Source organism: Buteo buteo, chromosome 5 (assembly GCF_964188355.1).
Source record: "Buteo buteo chromosome 5, bButBut1.hap1.1, whole genome shotgun sequence".
Lineage (NCBI taxonomy): Eukaryota > Metazoa > Chordata > Aves > Accipitriformes > Accipitridae > Buteo > Buteo buteo.
In genome coordinates, this window is record NC_134175.1 from 827289 (window position 1) to 844832 (window position 17544).

At 70.9% G+C, this 17544-nt stretch overlaps 2 protein-coding genes across 7 annotated transcripts; both read left to right on the forward strand.

Annotated features, from left to right (window-relative positions):
• The first annotated feature begins 121 nt into the window (after positions 1 to 121).
• Positions 122 to 13296, forward strand: PLEKHG5 (pleckstrin homology and RhoGEF domain containing G5). Of its 5 annotated transcripts, none has more exons than XM_075027087.1 (22): positions 122 to 183; positions 3986 to 4062; positions 6119 to 6248; positions 6412 to 6514; positions 6595 to 6655; positions 6759 to 6850; positions 6929 to 7065; positions 7144 to 7292; positions 8867 to 9052; positions 9230 to 9400; positions 9476 to 9571; positions 9665 to 9715; positions 9830 to 9979; positions 10058 to 10168; positions 10238 to 10387; positions 10474 to 10611; positions 10785 to 10904; positions 11005 to 11137; positions 11209 to 11324; positions 11396 to 11535; positions 11609 to 12418; positions 12531 to 13296. In XM_075027087.1, exons 3-22 carry the CDS (start codon positions 6206 to 6208, stop codon positions 12538 to 12540), a joined length of 2967 nt encoding a protein of 988 aa, XP_074883188.1. In that variant the 5' UTR covers positions 122 to 183; positions 3986 to 4062; positions 6119 to 6205; the 3' UTR covers positions 12541 to 13296. The 5 variants fall into 5 exon arrangements, with proteins under 5 accessions (XP_074883188.1, XP_074883186.1, XP_074883190.1 ...); XM_075027085.1 differs by lacking the exon at positions 122 to 183 and adding an exon at positions 1950 to 2149; XM_075027089.1 differs by lacking the exon at positions 122 to 183 and adding an exon at positions 2736 to 2795.
• Positions 13297 to 13304: 8 nt separating this feature from the next.
• Positions 13305 to 17503, forward strand: TNFRSF25 (TNF receptor superfamily member 25). 2 transcript variants are annotated; one of them, XM_075027092.1, is made up of 7 exons: positions 13305 to 13830; positions 15468 to 15663; positions 15766 to 15897; positions 15973 to 16125; positions 16216 to 16297; positions 16395 to 16456; positions 16542 to 17503. In XM_075027092.1, the coding sequence occupies exons 1-7, from the start codon at positions 13801 to 13803 to the stop codon at positions 17168 to 17170; spliced, it is 1284 nt and encodes a 427-aa protein (XP_074883193.1). In that variant the 5' UTR covers positions 13305 to 13800; the 3' UTR covers positions 17171 to 17503. The 2 variants fall into 2 exon arrangements, with proteins under 2 accessions (XP_074883193.1, XP_074883192.1); XM_075027091.1 differs by having other exon boundaries at positions 15468 to 15897.
• Positions 17504 to 17544: the final 41 nt, after the last annotated feature.

Consider the following 17544-nt stretch of genomic DNA (forward strand, 5'->3'; position numbering starts at 1 on the left):
GTAACCCACGATCTGTGCAGACCACTGGGGTGCTTGGTCTTGCCTGACTCGTTACCTGGTCTGCGCCCCACTGGGAAAGACTAGAGGAACTTTTTTTTTTCTTTTTTTTTTTCCCCCCAGCTCTTTGTTGGGGCAGCAGTTTGCTCTGGAGTGAAGATGAGGTTGGTGGGAGTCACGCAGAGGGTGAGTGAGCATCTCGGGCTGAGTTGAGGACCTGTTTGGGAAAACCACTTCTGAATGGGTAATATCAGCACATCAGGCATTTAATGGATCCAAGACTGCAAAAATAACCGGACTTCTAACAGCGGTTCCTGCTAATGTGACACGGTCCTGCCTGTGTCCCAGAGCAGAGGGACAGTCTGGCCTGGGGGTCTGCAGCGCCCCAAGACGGGTGCCTGTTCAGACCCCCTGCAGACAGGTTTCTCCTGTGGAGGAAGGAGGGATGCAGTGGGCATGCCGCTCGATGCTCGGTCTTTTCAGCTGGTGGCTGCTGTGGGCGTGAGTAATCCACAAAAAATGTTTTTATCTGGTTTGCAAGGAGATTTGCTAGCACTCTGTGTACCTACCTGTAAACGAACAAATTAAATGGGATGACTGGCGGGGAGGGGACAGAGCTGGAGAGGAGCTGTGAGGGGCTGTGTGGTGTTGCTGCCTTTTAAAGAGTTAAAGCTTTAACTTAATCCAGGCCTAATTATCCCCATCTGGCTGGGTCTGACAGCAAAGGAAGGACTTGGCCAGCAACCTGGCCTGCACAGTGGCTAAAATAAATACAGGGGCCGCCATCGTGCAGCCAGGGGGAAAATCCTGGGTGGGGCGAGGCGGGAGTTCAAGTCTCGGGGGAGCGGGTGGAAAAGGCGCTGGGAAAGGTGAGACAGGCGAGCGGTACGGGTGAGATGCCCGGCGCCGTAAACCCCCCGGGGTCGAGCATCCCCCTCTGTGCTGTCACTGGCCCCCCAGCATCTGCCTCACCTGGCCGAGGGTGACAGACCCTGCACTGGCCAAGCGGGGCTCCCCTTGTCGGAGCCGGGGGACAAGTGAGTAACCCCCGTGCGCCTGTGCCGAGCCTCGAGTGTCTGGCTGGGGACTTCGGAGTGTAAACCTTGGCGTAGCATCCCGCTGGTGAGGGTGGGAGCACTCGGTACTTCGATCGATAGGAAATGGGTTACTTAGCACTTCAAACATCAAAGATGTGCTAAATAAAGCAGGATTTATTTTTTTTTTTAATATGTTAGCATAGCATCTATTAACTTTGCAGCAATGATTTCTTTTTTAGTTTCTGGCTATCTTTTCTGGCAAAGGGCACCTAGAAGCAGCAAAACTGTGGGGAGCATGTGGCACCTTTGGGAGAAGATGCTGTTGATGCCGATGACTTTGGGGGCTGGGATGGTCTCAGCCCAGCTGATTGTCCTGCGCGGTGTTTTGGTTTTCCCCGTTTTAGGGAGGAGTTTGCGTGGGGCAGGACAGAGGTGCTGTCCTTTGCTGCCTTTGTGGGTTTTAAGCCCTATCTGGTGCTTTCCCATTTACTCGGGTTTAGCAGGGGGGAAAACCCCCCAAAGACCCCTGGCTTTCCCCGCGTGGGCTGGGGGCCCCCAGTGTGTCCGCAAGCGCAGGGGTGCAGCCGGGGCCCAGGGCGGTGCATTCCTGCCCCCCCAAAAGCTGTCCGACGGCAGAGCCGCCGAACAGCCCCCCTCTTCATGCCGATTATTTTAATCACAAGCGCGTCTTGTCTCTGCAGCCGAATGTCTTTCATAGACGGCGGAAAGTGAAATTTGTGCAATGTCTGTAGGAGGCTGAAGAAAGGCCCTTTGTGTGCCCCCCGCGCGGGCGCTGGGCAGCCTCCAGCGGCACCCTCCGCAGCCCCGCAGCTCCCGGCCGCCGGCCTGAATGCACCGCTTGTCCGGAGACCGGGATCCGCTCTTAAAGCCGGAGCCGGGCTCCCCGGGTTAGTCCCACCGGTGGCCCCGGCGGGGCGGGCACGGCTCTGGGGGGGCCCCCCCCTCCGGCCGCGACCCCAGGATGTTTCTGTACTGGAAGAAGCGGGGCGCCTACGAGCTGGAGGCTTTGCCCGCCGGGCTGGCAGGGTTGGAGTACGGGGCGGTGGAGCGCTTCTCCTGGAGCTCCAGCCTGGACATCAGCGAGGAGCTCGGGGGTAGGTGGCCGGGGGGCTGCGGGGGGCCGGCAGGCTGCGGGCAGCCGTGCTCGGCCAAAAACCTCCAGCCCTGGCAACAAGGGTGAGGGTCTGGGAGAAGCTCCGGCCGGAGCGGGGATGCTGCTGGGATGCTGTAGGGAAGGCGGTGAGGGTGCCGCAGCGATGAGACGGGGAGAATGCTGCAGGTGCAGCCGGGGAACGCTCAGTAAACGGCCCTGTGCCACCGGCACCGCTCCTTCCGGCTCAGGCAGCTGAAACGGCGAGCTGCCACGGTGCGCTCTGGCGCAAGGACGGTCCGGTTTCACACTCGTTTGCCGTCACCGTGAGAGCCGGGCGTGATAACGCAGCCCGTGGCACCAGGAAGAGGAGGAGGCGACCGGCCGGGGAGAGGAGCTGGTGGGGACAGGATCCCTCCTCCGGCCCCCAAAGTGTCCGGTGGGGGGCCGGACACCCTCCTGCCTCTGCCAGAAACTGGGGCTCCCTCTGCGCGTTCCCTGCCGAGGAGCTCCCACCGGCACGCCTGAGGCCCTAGCGCGCGCGTGACCTGCTGCCAGGGTCACCGGTTGGGAAAAGCCACGCGGCTGCGGCCGCGGCACGGGGCTGGTCCTCGGCACTGCTGGCCGCTCCGGCCAACCTCGAGTTTTTGGTGAGTTTGGAAAACTTTCCCTTGGGTGCGTGAAAGAATTCCCCGTTTGTTTCCGTTATTATTCCCGATAGGTCAAGTGAAACGGCGGCGGCGGGGGGCGGGGGGCCGGCCCAGCCCGGCGGGCGCTGCGGGGCAGCGGTGGGGACAGAGCCCTCATTGTGCTTGTGCCGCGGGGGCAGCGCGGTGGCCCCGGTTCCCAGCCCTCTCCTGGGGGGCGGCGAGCCGAGCCCTGCCCGGCTGCTCCCGCGCCGTCGTCCAGCAGCGCCCACCTGCACCCGGGCTCGCCTCCTGGCCGGGAGCTGGGGCAGCCGGCACCGCTCCGGATCGCCTCCCCCTCTCCAGGCAGAAGCGGCAGCTTTTTCGGCACTGCCCCAAAAGGCGGTTTTTCCCGCAGACTGGGTCTAACCCCGGCCTTGGCCACGGTCCCGCTCGGGCCGGCGCGGATGCTGTTTTTGTTGGCAGGAGGAATGCGGGAGAGGGGAGCGGCGCGGCGGGGGAAGACCCTGTGCCGGCTGCCCTGCTGCTGGGGCTGGTGCGGTGGTGCTGTCCGGCGCGGCCGTGCCGCCTGGCCTCCCCGCGTCCCCTGCGTCGGCTCGGTGCCCAGCACGACAGCTTCCCATCGGAGCGTCCCTGCCCTGCAGCGGGACCGCCCTGCAGGAGGGTGTTCGTGCAGCTCGTTTGCTGCAAGCGGCCGGAGTCTGTTATTTTTAAACAATTAGATGCGACGTGTAACAAAAGCCTTCAAAATAGGATTTGTCCCTAAGGCCGATTTAACTGTCAAAGCTTAAAGTGCCTCCTAAGCCCCGTTGGGGGCTGGCAAGCGGCAGATTTAGCGTTCCTGCTGCAGCCCAGGTCCGTGCCGGCCCCGGGGCAGCTGGGGCAGGTCCGTGTCCTGATCCTGCGACTTGGGGCGCTGGGCAGTAGGTGCTGGATCCTGACGCTGCGGGATGCACGGCGCCTTCCCCCAGCGGGGATGCAGCGCTGGCTTTTGGGCATGGGGTTTCATCCCCCTGGGTGGCCTGTGGGGCAGGCGGGAGCAGGCATGCCCAGCCTCGGCTTTGCCAAGCTCTTAAACCCAGGGTTTGCGGTGTGGGAGCCTCGGCGCTGCCCCACTGCGTGGGCAGGGCTGGGAGCGGGACTGGAGGGGACTCCCCGCGGCACGCCGGCACTGACCTCCCTCTCTCCCACAGCCGAGCCGTGCCCGCCAGAGGAGACGGTGCTGCGCTGCCAGAACCCCAACTGCACCGGCGAGAGGAGGGCGGCCAAGGTGGGTCCCTGCGGGGGTGGTGGGCGGTGAGTGCCGGGCAGCTGCCTTCTGCCGGTGCCTGGCGTTGGTCTCGTGGGTGAGAAGGGGCAGCGGGTGGCTCTGCCTGACCTGCCGCTCCACAAAGCTCCCCTGGCACGGCCAGCGGCCCCCTGCCAGCCACGTGCCCCCTGGCCCGTGCTGGGCATGCAGTCCCTGGTGCTGTCGTGGTCCTGCCGGCATTTAACGGCATGGAGGCAGCTTGCCTGTTTCCCCTAGCTAACGTGATTCAGGCTAATCTGCTCCAGCCCGTCTGTCCCCTGCTTGCTAACATGACACCAGAGCGGATTTAGGGTCCCTTCTCTCCCACCGGCTGGCCAGGTGCGGGTCTGGCCAGGACCCGTGCACCGGCTCCTGGTGAGTCCCTGGAATTCCTGTGCTGGGCCGCAGGAAGTGTCTTTCTGGTGCAGCAGGCAGGACGGTAGCCAGGCTATGCCGGGAGGTGTGCCGCCGCGCTTTGTTTGCACAGCTGGGGTGGCAGGGCCAGCGCTGCCGGGGGCACATGTGGCGCTGGGCTACGGCCGCGCCGGGGCACGGCTGGGACCGCCAGGAGGGACCCACCGGGGCCACCCTGCCGCTGTCACCAGAGACCCCCAACAGCGCCCAGCAGGTAGCATGGGGCGGGGGGGGGTCCTGGCCGGGCTGGGGCTCATCCTGCCGTGGCACGGAGCTGCATCGCGTCCCCCCTTGCTTAGCGGTGCAGCTGCCGAGGGCGAAGCTGCCGTGTGCCGGCAGCGTGGTGGGGCCGGGAGCCGATCCCTGAGGTGGGCAGAGGGGTTTGGGTGTCATCCTGCGGGGACGAGCCCAGGGCTGAGCCGTCGGCACAGGGTGGGTGGGGAGCCCTGCATCCCGGTGGGGCGGCTGCTAAGGGCCCCGTGGGATGCCCACTGAGCGAGCGCCGGCCGCGGTTGCTGCCTGGAGCCCGTGGCCACGCTCCCTGTCTCGCAGGTGCCACGATGGCCGTGAGGGCGTTGGGCTTGGGGCACACGGTGGGAGAGCTGGAGGGCTGGGGCCGGGGGCACGGAGCATCCTGGGCAGGGCTGGTATATTGCTGGGGCCGGGGCTTTCTCGTGGCCCGGGGTAGGACACCGGTGGGTGCCGCGGCAGCGGGTGCCGCGGAGGGACCGGCGGCTCCTCGGGGAGCGCGCGGGTGGCGGGAGCGCGTCAGCTCTGACCTCAGCAGCGCCGGGAGAAAGGAGGGCAGGAAGCGGGGGCGGCCGGAGCTGCACGGGCGCTTCCTCCTTCCAGCGGCACGGTGCGTGGCAGGCAAGCCCGGGCAGGGCTCGCTACTCCCCAGCAGCCCCTCGCACCCCTCCGCACGCAGGGCGGCAATGGGGGTCCCGCGCGGGGACGTGCCGGCAGCGCAGCGGGGCTCACCGCCTCGGCCGATGGCGCTGCAGTGCCCAAGAGCGGGGCCAGCCGGACCCCCCAGCCAGGCGGGCACTGGCCGGGGGTCACGGGCCATGTACTGCGCTGGGGGCCCGGCCGGGGGTTTAAAAATAACCCGCTGTGAATGCCCGGCGGGGCTGGGGCCGGGGCCGCGGCCGGCACACAATCGGAGGAAACGCGCCGGCTTCGAGCATTGTTTCGCCACAGACGCTCGCTTCCTCTGTCCCGCTGCAGGGACGCTGCTCTCGCCAGCACAAAGGGGCCGCGGTGCGGGAGGGCGGCCTCCCCCGGCACCCGGCAAGGTGCGGGTGGCACGGGCACAGGTGGCTGTCCCCCGACTCCCCCTCTGCGCCTGGGCACGCACAGCCCTCCCGGGGTCCCTGCTCAGTGCGGTGGAGTGGGGAGGGGGCTCTGCGGTGCAGGACCCCCTGCCTTGTGGCCGTCTCCTGCTCACGCTGCTTTCCCTGTGCCCGCTCCGGCCTCGACGCTGCCCACGACCGGCGTGCCGGCAGCGGATGGGGATGGGAAGGGGGGACCCGGCTGCTCGTGGTGCTGCCCGTCCTTCCCACCGGCGTGCCATTGCCGGCAGCCCCTGGGGCAGCCCGTGCCCGGCTGACGCGTGCGCCCGCAGGTATGCCACCACGTGGAGTGCCGGCAGCTGAACCGCAGCGGTCCCCTCAGCCTGTGTGAGCTCTGCGACGGCCGCCTCCATGGCGCCATGCACTTCGACGGCCATATCCGCTTCGACCTGCCCCCGCAAGGTGAGCAGGGCTGGATGCGGCCAGCACCGCTGCTCCCGGTGGCTCTATAGCATTGGGATGTGCTCGGGGCCGCCGGCGCGGCACAGGGATGGGAGTGGGATGCGGCCAGAGCTGGCACGGGGCCGGGGGTGCCGACGCAGCCCAGCTCAACGCCCGTTTGCAGGCTCCATCCTGGCCCGCAACATGTCGACGCGCTCGTGCCCCCCGCGCACCAGCCCTGCCTCTGACGTGGAGGAGGAGGAGGAGGGACTGGTGGATAGCAGAGGGTGAGCCCCCGGCCCCGCGCGTCCCCTCTGCGTCCCCAGCCCGTGGCGTCCCCGTCACCCTGCCTGCCCTGTGCCCGCAGGGAGCGGAGGAGCTCGGCGCTGAAGCTGCCCAAGAAGAAGGCTCGGCGCAGGCATACGGACGTAAGGCACCGGCCCCTCTCCCCGGGGCGCTCGGCGGGGCGGTGGCACGGCCCCGGGCCGGGCGGGAGGGACCCTTGGGTGAGCGGCTGCCGCCTCCCCCCAGGACCCCAGCAAGGAGTGCTTCACCCTGAAGTTCGACCTCAGCGTCAACGTCGAGGCGGAGATCGTGCCAGCCGCAAAGAAGAAGTCTCTGGGGTGAGTCTGCTGCGGACAGATGCAGGGACCGGTGCGGGGACAGACGTGGAGATGGACGTGGGGCTCCTGTCCCCGCAGGGAGGTGCTGCTGCCGGTCTTCGAGAGGAAGGCGATCGAGCCGAGCAAGGTGGACATCTTCCTGGACCAGTCCCACACGCCACTCTCCCTCCAGTTCGAGGCGTACCGCTTCGGGGGGCACTACCTGCGGGTAAAAGGTGCGGCAGGGGCCCAGCGGGAGGCTTGGCTGCCCCGGGGGGCTCCCGGGGGACTCTGACCGCTCGTTGCTCCCGCAGCCAAGCCTGGGGATGAGCTGAAGGTGGAGCAGGCGGCACGGGATGCCAGGTCGGCCAGCTTGCCCCTCCTGCACCCTGCCGGCACCGCCGCGCTCCTTGGGCCAGCACCGGAGCCCATGCCAGGACGCCGGGAGGGCACCGACAGCCTGGTGAGTGCCAGTGCCAGCCCTGGGGAGGGGAACTGGGGAGGGGCTGGTGGGCCGTGGGATCCCCCTGTAGCCGTCCTTGCTGGGAAGATGGGGACGTGGGGCAGCGGCACGGCGTCTCCTGGATGGCCTCGTGGGGCGTGGGCTGAAGACCCCCCTGGAGTCCCAAAGAGCCGGTCTGGCTCCTCGCTGTGCCGCGCCGGTTGTGCCGTGGTGTCGGTGCACGGGCAGCGCCCTGTGCCAGGTGTGGCAGCTCAGCCGGTGGCACCGGCCCTGCAGCCGTGCCACGTACGGGCTGGCACCAGAGCAAAGGCAAACAGGAGCCCCGGCGGCCCCGGCAGTGGCAGCCGCTCGGTGCCGCCCCGGCCCTGCGGCTCTCCCTGGCCACCAGTCCTCTCGCCGCGGTGCCTGACAGCTGCTGAGCACAGCTCGGTCCTGCCCCGTGGACCCTGGCCCCAGATAAGCCGTGGGACCGGGCTGGCCGCCACTCCCCACGGGAGCAGGCTGCCACGCTCACAGGGAGCAGCTCCAGGGGGGCCGGCGGGGACAAGGTGGTGCTCAGCCCCGCGCCGGTCAGCCCCCGAGGGTGGCAAGCTGGCCGCGTGGCCGGGGCTGGTGGCCGCCCGCATCCAGCACTACAACGCCTGGCTGCGGGACCGGCACAGCCCCGGCGGGGCGGGGGGGCCAGCGGGCAACCAGCCGCCCCTGCGGGGGTCTCGGCCCCCGCCACCTGCCCGGCAGCAGGCAGGAGCAGAGCCATGCCGGGGCGACGGGGCCGGCAGCGGCCGGGGTCCCTGGGGACCCGGCGGCACGGTGAGTAACGGCGATGGTGCCCGCGGCGGCTGTCCCCGCCTGGGTCTGCGGACAGGGCAGGGTGCGGGGCCGTGCCGGCGGTGGCGGCGGCAGCGTGCCGCATCCCGTGGCTCAGTGGCAGGCGGGGAGCCCCGGCCCTGCTGCCCTTTGTGCCGGGGCAAGGAGATGGCAGCGCCCGTGTCCCGGCACGGCCCAGGGATACGTGGGGAGGCAGCCGGTGCAGCGGTGCCCGGGCCAGCGGGAGCCGCTTGGCCGTGACCCAGCTCTCGCGGTCAGCCGGGGGGCTTTGATCTCTGCCGGTGAATTGTTCGGCTCTGGTTAGCTTATCTGGTGAGGAGGGAAATAAGGTTTTCGGCGCTGGCCCCACCTCCTTTTGTTTCGGAGGAGCCCGGCCGCAGCCTGCCCAGCTCCGGCTGCGCCGTCCGAGCTGGGAGCGCGGCTGGGCGGGCGGCTTGGCCGGGGTGCTGCACCCCATGGGATGCCCTGAGGCTGCCGGGACCGCTTGCCCGCGCCCAGCCGGGCTCGGCCAGGCAGCACCCGGGGCCCCGCGCCCCCAGGATGCAGGTAGGCAGGTCAGTGCGGGCAGGGGATCGTGGCCGGGGGGACCCCGCTGCCTGCGGGTGCCATCGGGGTGTCTGTCCGTCCCACGGGCGCTCGAGGTCAGCCTTGCTGTAGCATCGCGCCGCGCCGTGCTGCTGTCCCCATCCCGGTGGCACAGCTGTGCCAGGCGCTGACCCCGGGGGCACCGGCTGTCCCCGCTGCAGGCTCCGGGCCGGCGGAGGAAGAACATGACGGAGTTCCTGGGGGATTCCAGCATCCCCAGCCCTGAGCCGACCTTGCACGGCGGTGGGTCTGCGCCTGCCAATGGCACCGACACCTGGAAGAACCGTGCCGCTAGCCGCTTCAGTGGCTTCTTCGGCTCCGGCACCAGCGCCGGCTCCTTCGGGCGGGTAGGTGGGACGCGGGCTCGGGGAGGGGGCGCGGGAGCTGCTCGCGGCTATGCTGGGGAGCTGGGATGGGTCCCCGGGGCTCGAGCCCCCCCCAGCTCTGCGGGCAGGGCGAGGGGGTCCGTGGCACGTCTCCGCCAGCCCCCCGCCCAGCCGCTCTGCCCCCCCACTTTCGGCCAGGAGACGGAGAAGCTGGAGCAGCTGGCGAGCAGGCTGCACGCCTACGGCAGCTTCGGGCTGCCCAAGCTGCCGCCCCAGCTCCGCTTCGACCGCGACTCCTGGGAGGAGGACGGGGACGAGGCCGGGCTGGTGCTGGAGGACAGCTGGCAGCAGATCATCCAGGGAGCAGAGGTAGGGTTGGGGGGTCCGGGGGGCCGCGGTGGCTCTGCCCAGCCACCGGCGCAGCGCTGACGCTCAGCCCGACAGGCCCTGTCGCGCCGGCAGTGCCACCAGCAGGAAGCCATCTGGGAGCTGCTGCACACCGAGGCCACTTACATCCGCAAGCTCAAAGTCATCACCGACGTGAGTGCCGGCGGCAGCCGCGCCGTGCCGCGCCGCGGCAGGGGGCCGGGGGCCGCGGCTGCACCCCACCGGCTCCCCGCTCTGTCCCTGCAGCTCTTCCTCTGCTGCCTGCTGAACCTGCAGGAGTCGGGGCTGCTCTGCGAGGTGAGCGGTGGGGGGGCCGCGGGGATGCCCTGGGTCGGGGATGGGACCTCAGTCTGGCCACGCCGGCGAGGCGAGGGTGCCGTCCCCAGGCAGCTGCCTGCCTCACGCCTGCAGGTGGACGCCGAGCGGCTCTTCAGCAACATCGGCGAGATCATCCGGCTGCACCGCGAGCTGTGGCGTGGCGTCATGGCCCCGGTGCTGGCCAAGGCACGCCGGACCGGGGCACTGCTCGACCCCGTTGACTTCCTTGATGGCTTCAAGATGGTGAGCGGAGACCCGGTGCCGCGGCGGGGGACCGTGCCGCGCTGCGCCCCGCCGTGACTCCCGCCTTGCGTTTCCCAGTTCGGCTCCCTCTTCAAGCCCTACGTGCGGTACTGCATGGAGGAGGAGGGCTGCATGGAGTACATGCGGGCGCTGCTGCGGGACAGCGAGCTCTTCCGCGCCTACGTGACGGTAAGGGGAGCGGCTGGGGCCGGGGCCGGGGCCGGGGCCGGTGCCGGGGCTGACACCTGCGTGCCGCAGTGGGCCGAGAAGCACGAGCAGTGCAGCCGCCTGAAGCTGAGCGACATGCTGGTGAAGCCCCACCAGCGCCTCACCAAGTACCCGCTGCTCCTCAAGTCCGTGCTGAAGAAGACGGACGACCCGCGCGCCCGCGACGCTGTCACCGCCATGGTAGGGGGCCGGGGGCACAGGGCGGCGGGGCACGGCCTGGGGTGGTACCCCCCGGCCCCTCGAACCCACCGTCACCCCGGCCGCAGATTTGCTCCGTGGAGCGCTTCATCAACGACGTCAACTCGCGGATGCGCCAGCGGCAGGAGCGGCAGCGCCTGGCCGCCATCCTCAGCCGCATCGACGCCTACGAGGTGGTGGAGGGCAGCACGGATGAGGTGGACAAGGTAGGCTGGGCGCGGCGGACCCGCGATGCCACGCCGCCCCAGGCCACGCTGCCTCATACCATGTCCTGCTACCCCATGCCATACCAAGTTATGCCACCCCATGCCACCCCATGCCACGCTACCCCGTGCCACCCCATGCCGTGCCTGGCACTGACGCCGGGGGCTCCCGGCAGCTGCTGAAGGAGTTCCTGCGGCTGGACCTGACGGCTCCCATCCCCGGCACCTCCCCGGAGGACACCCGGCAGCTCCTCCTCGAGGGCGGCCTGCGGATGCGGGAAGGTAAAGACAGCAAGGTGAGGACCGCGGGGGACGGGGAGCCTCGGCCCCGGCCCCTGCCCGCCTGCCCCTGCCCGCTGCGCCGGCTGGCGCCCACGGCCCTGCTCTCGCCCCCAGATGGACGTCTACTGCTTCCTCTTCACCGACCTCTTCCTCATCACCAAGCCCCTCAAGAAGGCTGAGCGCACCAAGGTGGTCCGGCAGCCCTTGCTGGTGGACAAGGTCGTCTGCCGGGAGCTCAGGGACCCGGGTGAGCGGCGCTGGGGGTGAAGGGGGCGGCGGGGGGGTCCTTGGACGCCGTTTGACGGCTCCTGCCCACAGGCTCCTTCCTCCTCATCTACCTGAACGAGCTGGGGAGCGCCGTGGCCGCGTACACCTTCCAGGCCAGCGGGCAGTCGCTGTGCCGCAGCTGGGTCGAGGCGGTGCGCAACGCCCAGGTGAGGGGCGCGGGGGGCGGCTGGGGGTCCTGCGGGCGCTCCGTGCCTCTCTGATGCCTCCCCCTCCCCAGAACCTGCTGCAGCGGCTGCGGCAGCGCCGGCGCCTGGAGGAGGAGGAGGAGGAGGAAGAGGACGGCGAGAGCAGCGCCTCAGCTGCCAGTTCACCCACCGTCATGCGCCGCGGCAGCGCCAGCCCGGACTCGCAGTGGTGGTAGGGAGCGAGAGGGGGGCCCCGCACACCCCCAGCCTGGCAAGGCCCCCTCCTTACCCTGCTGCCCCCGCAGCCCCTCCGACGGCTCCACCGAGACCCTCGCCATGGTGGCGGCGGCAGACAGCGGCGGCGGCGAGCTCTCCTCCCCAGACTGGGACACGGGGCCCTTCGGCTCGACCTCGGACGGCTCCTCCGTCGGCACCGGCACCTCCACCGGCACCGGCGCCTCTGCCGACACCTCCACCTCTGCCGAGACCCCCACCCGGGAGCTGCCGGCGGGCGCCCTGCCCGTACCCCTGCCCCATGGCGCGGCCCCCCCGGCCGGCGGCTGCCGCTCATCTTCCATCGACAGTGCCTACGGCACGCTCTCACCCGCCTCCCTGCGGGACTTCAGCCAGCAGCCGGAGGGGTTGGCCGAGGAGGGGCGGGAGCCCCCCACGGCCCCCCGGCCACCCCCGGCTCCCCGGCCCCCTTCGCCCCGACTGCGCCGCCGGCTGCCCATGCAGCTCCTGCCCTGCCCGGCCAGGGTGCTCAAATCCAAGTCGGAGGCCAGCCTGCCCCAGCTCTTGCCCCCCGGCCCCCCGGCCCCCCTCAGCCAGAGCCGCAGCCTCTCTGACCTCTGCGCCGGCCCCCCCCGGACTAGCCAAGCCCCTGGCCCCCCGGCCGCCCCCAGCAGCAGCGGCAGCTCCACCTCGGAGCTGTCGGAGCCGGAGGAGCCGGCGGAGAGCCCAGCATCCCTCCCGGGGGAGCTCGGTCGCGACCCACCGCCCGCTGCCCGCCGGACCCTCTCGGACCCGCAGTCGGCACAGCACCGCAAGCTGACGCTGGCGCAGCTCTACCGGATCCGGACCACGCTGCTGCTCAACTCCACGCTGACTGCCTCGTGAGTACGCTCCTGCCTGCGTGCTGCCGGACGGTGCTCTGGCTCTCCCGGTTGCTCACCGGGGGCCAGGTCCCGCTGCTGAGGGCGTTTCTCCCCGCTCTGTGCCTCGCAGGGAGGTCTGAGAGCTGCCGGCACGGTAAGGACGGACGGGCGGACACACCGAGGAGCTGCTGCCACTTCTAACTGTAGCGTGACGCTGGGGCCGGGCAGAGCAGGCCCTGGGACGCCGCGCCTGCGGGGACACGGATGGGGATGCAGACCGGTCCCCTCGGCGAGGATGTGCCCCGGGCATGGCAGCGCGGGGGGGCTGCCCGCTTCTCCCCGGAGCGGGGACAGACACGGCACACGGCTCGTGCCGAACCCGTGTTCGCAGAGATGAGGGTTGGTGGCTGGGGCCCAGCTGCCCCGTGGGGCATTGGGCAGGGGTCCCAGGGACATGGGGGGCTGCGGGGGGGGGGCGCGGGGCAGCTCCTGTGGGCGAGGAAGGGATGATGACGTTGGCGGTGGTGAGCGGGGAAGGTGCCGAGAGGGACACGGTGCCGGCGGCACAGTGCTGCGGGTGGCGCGGGGAGGAGGCTGGGGCTGGCGGCAGGAGGGGACGGAGCTGGGCTGGGGGGGGCGGTGGCCCCAGGGTCCGGCGGGAGCAGGGTTTGCCCTGTGGGGCGGGATGGGCGGCAGCGGCCGGCAGTGCCCGGGGCCGGAGCGTGGGAGCCGCGGGGGGACGTGGCGGCAGCCGGAGCGCCAGCTGTCGTCCCGTGCCAGGCTGCGCTCCGCGTCTCGGCCGAGCAATAAACCCAGCTGGTGCGCTCTCGTGCCCGCCTCGCCTCTCCTTCGGCCGCAGCGGCACCCTACGGCTGGGCGGCACCGGGGTGGGCGCGTGGCGCGGCTGAGGGAGCCCTGCCGGGGCAGGCACCGCGGCGAGTCTGGGGGTGGCTCCAGCCTCGGTGCCCCAGGATTCGGGGTGGGGATGGAGCCCGGGGGGGGGTGGGGGGGGCAGGTCAGCGCTGCGCCCCGCACCCCGTCCCAGCCACGGTGGGTCCGTGCCAGCGGGAGAGGGAGGGCGGCGGCCGGGCGGCCCGCGGCGAGGCGGCGCAGGTCCCTCCCGCGCCCGGCGCTCCCGTCATGTGGTTTCACACCCCCTGGACTGACTTCCAAAAAAGCATTTCCTCCTGCTGCGGTCGGGTGTAAAAGCCTGTGTGGGGAGGGCTGGGGCTCACTTACCACGCGTCGCGCTCTGCTGGTGGCGGCGGCGGCGACGGCAGCGGCGGCGATGGGGTGCTGGGGCACCCTGCCTGGGCGCTGAGCTGCCCTGACACCCCGCTGCGTCCCCCGCCCCAGTCCTCTCGCCGCCCCGGCATGACCCAGCTGCACCGGCCGCAAGGATGAAGCGCTGCTGTCTGGGGACGGCTTGGGTGAGTGCAGCGGTGCCAGCGTCCCGCGGACCCCTGGCACCGATGTTGGGGTGCGCCGTGGCTGTGGCCACAGGGGGTCCGGAGGCGGGGGGGTTAGCCTAGCACCAAGTGTGCCGAAAACGCTCGCCCCCCCCGGCTAAACACCTGGGACTGGGGTCTGCTTTGCCAAAGCGCCTGCAGCGTGGCACGGCCACGGGGACCGCGGCCGTGGCACAGCCAGAAGACTGCAGGCGCAGCCACGACGCCTGGGGAACCGTGGGCTCTGCCGCGGGGCCGCAGGCAGGGAGGGCGCTGCCACGGGGATCGGCTGTGCCGACAGCCTGCAGGCGCGCGTCAGGGCTGCCGGCGGTGGCAGCTGCTGGGGGCGGGCAGGCGTCCGCCGCGGCGCACGGCACCGGGGCCGCGTTACGGGCAGGGGTGGTGGTTGTGCGGCACGGGAAGCGGTGGCTTGCCCCACCACGCAGCCAGCGGTGGGATAGCACCTGCGCAGATGGCTCCCCTGCCCGCAGGGCACCTGCTCCCCGTGCCGGGGAAGGGGGCAGCCGCCCGCTTGCGGGCAGGGCGTGCAGGCAGGGCGTGCAGGCAGGGCCCCACCATGGGAAGGTCATGCTTCGGCGGTGACTCAGACATGCCGCTGGCAGCCAGGGCCGAGGCGGCCGCCCCGATCTGCCAGCGACGCTCTGCGAGTGGGGCGGCTCATGCGCGGTTTCCAGTCTGCCGGTGGTGGCGGGTTTAATAGAAAATGATTCAGCTGCCGTAATCGGGGCCATCACGGCTGGGAAATCCAGCCCCCGGCGAGGAATCCCCTGGCTCCCTGCCCGTGCCGCCGGTGCTGCGGCCCTCCCCAGGGCGGGGGGGTGCCAGCATGGGCACCCCCTCGCCGCCCCCGCCGGGGTTGTCCAGGGAGGTGGGCACCCCTGAGTACAGCACCCGGCTCCCCGGGGCGGAGGAGCGGTGACCTAGTTTGGGACGCACGTACGAAGCGCGATAGCATCGGGGGGGGGGGGGGGGGGGAGCATGAGCCGGGCACAGCTTCCTCTTGGGGAGGAAATCGCCTTCTCTGCAAGGGAGATAAACCCCAGGAAAGTCAAAGTCGGCAGCCTTAACCCTCCCGTGCCTGGCTGCCGGCACCTCTCCGGGCTGGCCATCGCGTGGGCAGGGTGACCCGCACCGCCGGCGGCCCGTGCGCCCGACTCCCTCGTCCAGTCGACATGGCAGTGGGTAGGTGGCCGAGCATCCCGGGCCCCCTCCCCAGCCTGGCGGCACCATTGGCAGAGCACCCAAAGAGAGCCCGACGGCGGCCCCCCCGGGCTCAGGGGCCGGCAGGGTGGGCCCCGCAGCACGCGCGTCCTGCGGTGTCAGCAGGAAGCCGCTCGCTTGGGTACCGTGGGGAAAGCGCGGTGCGGCGGCAGCCGTGGGGCGTTCCCAGCCCTGAGGCCACACCTGGGCAGCTCCAGGGCACGGGGCTGCAGCTCCAGCCATCGCACTGGGCACAGGTACCGGCGTCCACGCGTCTCCGGTAGCCCAGCGTGCGTGGCTGGGAGGGTGGGGAGCGCGGTGGGAGGGCTGCCCTCCACGGGTGCACGGCTCCTGGGGCACCCCGGCTGCCCGCATCCCTGCCCTCTCCCTGCCCACAGGTGATCCTGGCAGCCCTGAGTCTGGCAGCGAGTGAATTGCAGCCCCCAGGGTGCCAGGACCGCGCCGTGCCGCAGGGGCGGTGGGTCCTGGTGCGGCCGCCCGGCCGCCCGCGGAGGCACGCCACCAGACCCCTGTGCCCCGCCAGGATGAAATGGATCGAGGGGGCTCGCCGGTGCTGTACCCTGTGTCCTGCAGGTGAGGGCCACCTGGCCGGCGCAGCGTGGCACAGCGTGCCGGGGCACACCGGGCACGTCGGCCCAGATGGCCGTGCTCCCCGTCACCTCACTGTCCCCGCAGGGACGTTCCTGCGCAGCCCCTGCTCGAACAGCAGCAACGACGGCGACTGCACCCCCTGTCCCGCCGGCACCTTCAGCGCCCGGCCCAACACCTTCCCCGAGTGCCAGGCTTGCTACGAGTGCGACCGCCAAGGTGAGCCGGTGGCGTGCCGCGCCACGCCGTGCCGTGCCGTGCAGCGCCGCACAGCGCCGTGCCTGTCTTCCGCAGCTTTCCAGAGCGTGTTGAGCAACTGCTCGGCCACCAGCAACGTCGCCTGCGGCTGCGAGCCCGGCCGCTTCCGCGACTGCCTTGACGAGCGCTGCAGCGAGTTCTCCTGCCGGCAGTGCCAGCCCTGCACCGGGCGGCTCATCCAGCGGCCCTGTGAGTGCTGCCGGCCGGCCTGCGGCGTCCCCCCACCGGCTGCGCTGCCTCTGGCCGTGCCGCCCTGCCTGACGCCTGCCCTCTCCCCAGGCTCGGAGGCGCAGGACGCGCTCTGCGGCAGCTGCAAGCCTGACTTCTACGCCGAGGGCGGCGAGTGTCGGCCGTGCAGCGCGTAAGCACCGACCCCCTCCCCGTGCCCCAGCCGGGGACGCGTGCGGGGCGCTCGGCGTGGCGCGGCGCGGCGCCCACGGCTTCCTCTCTCCTCGCAGGAGCGCCCCGGAGACGTGCGGCAAGGAGTGCCAGCGGGTGTGCGGCGGCAGCGGCGGCCGAGGTGCGGGGGTGGCGGGGCCGGCTGCGGTGGCACGGGGGACGCCGCGGCGGCCGGCTGACGGGGACGCTCCTGTTCCTTTTTGCAGGCTCGGGGCTGGAGTACCTCCTGCTGGCGCTCACCGGGCCCCTCTTCCTGGGCGCCCTCGCCATCTACCACAGGAGGAAGCGGCTCCGGCACGACGCCCTGGCGGACAGCCCCCTCCCCACGCCGCGGGCGGCCGTTCCCACGGCCGGGGCCGCGGCCGCGCCGTGGTACCAGGTCAGCGCCTGGGGGTGGGACGGCCTGCGCTGGACCCGGCCGTGCTCCCCCCAGGTGACGGCGCTTGCCAGCGGCGCGGCGAAGCAGAGCCCCGAGCACCGGGCCTTACTGCGGGAGCAGCCCGGCGGCGTGGCGCGGCTGGGCGGCGAGGCGGAGCCGCCCGCCGCCCCAGAACCCCGCGGCGCCCTGCTGCAGGGCAGCCAGCTCTACGCCGTCATCAACGCGGTGCCGGTGAGGCGCTGGAAGGAGTTCATGCGGGTGCTGGAGCTGCGGGAGGCGGAGATCGAGCTGGTGGAGCTGGAGGTGGCCCACATCCGCGACCAGCAGTACGAGATGCTGAAGCGCTGGTGCCAGCAGACCAGCGCCACGCTCGACCGCGTCTTCGCCGCCCTGGAGCGCATGGAGCTGGCCGGCTGCGCCGAGGCGCTGCGCCGGAGCCTGCTGGCGGGCCCCTGACCTGCCCGGCGAAGGCACCCTGGCAGAGGGAGGTCCCGGCACCTCCCCAGCTCGCCGGGCACCTCGGGCGAGCCGTACCCCTAAGTATTGTTACTTATGCCGTGTAGACATTTTATGTCAGTTTTATGTTCCCTCCCCGCCTGCCCGCCCCCCCTATTTATGTCCCCCTGCTCCCAGGGCTGGGGGGGGGCCCCCGTGCCCTGGCACGCCGGCTGCCCGGCCGCTCGCGGGACGAGCGGGCGCCGAGCCCGCCGTGAACCCATGGGATAGTTCTCGAGGCCGCCCGCTGCCGGGCGCGCCTGTCCCCGCCCCAATAAAGTGGCACGTTCTCCATCCGCCGGTCCCCGGCCCTTCTTCCTGGGGCTGTGCCGGCC

Bases quoted from the DNA above. Each gene is read 5' to 3' on its own strand.
- TNFRSF25 (XM_075027091.1), top strand. From the start codon at position 13,801: ATGAAGCGCTGCTGTCTGGGGACGGCTTGG. The intron at 13,831-15,467 runs GTGAGTGCAGCG...CCCTGCCCACAG, and splicing joins GCTGTCTGGGGACGGCTTGG to GTGATCCTGGCAGCCCTGAG. The intron at 15,898-15,972 runs GTGAGCCGGTGG...TGTCTTCCGCAG, and splicing joins CTACGAGTGCGACCGCCAAG to CTTTCCAGAGCGTGTTGAGC.
- PLEKHG5 (XM_075027085.1), top strand. From the start codon at position 2,017: ATGTTTCTGTACTGGAAGAAGCGGGGCGCCTACGAGCTGGAGGCTTTG. The intron at 7,293-8,866 runs GTGAGTGCCAGT...TCCCCGCTGCAG, and splicing joins GGGAGGGCACCGACAGCCTG to GCTCCGGGCCGGCGGAGGAA. The intron at 10,169-10,237 runs GTAAGGGGAGCG...TGCGTGCCGCAG, and splicing joins TCTTCCGCGCCTACGTGACG to TGGGCCGAGAAGCACGAGCA.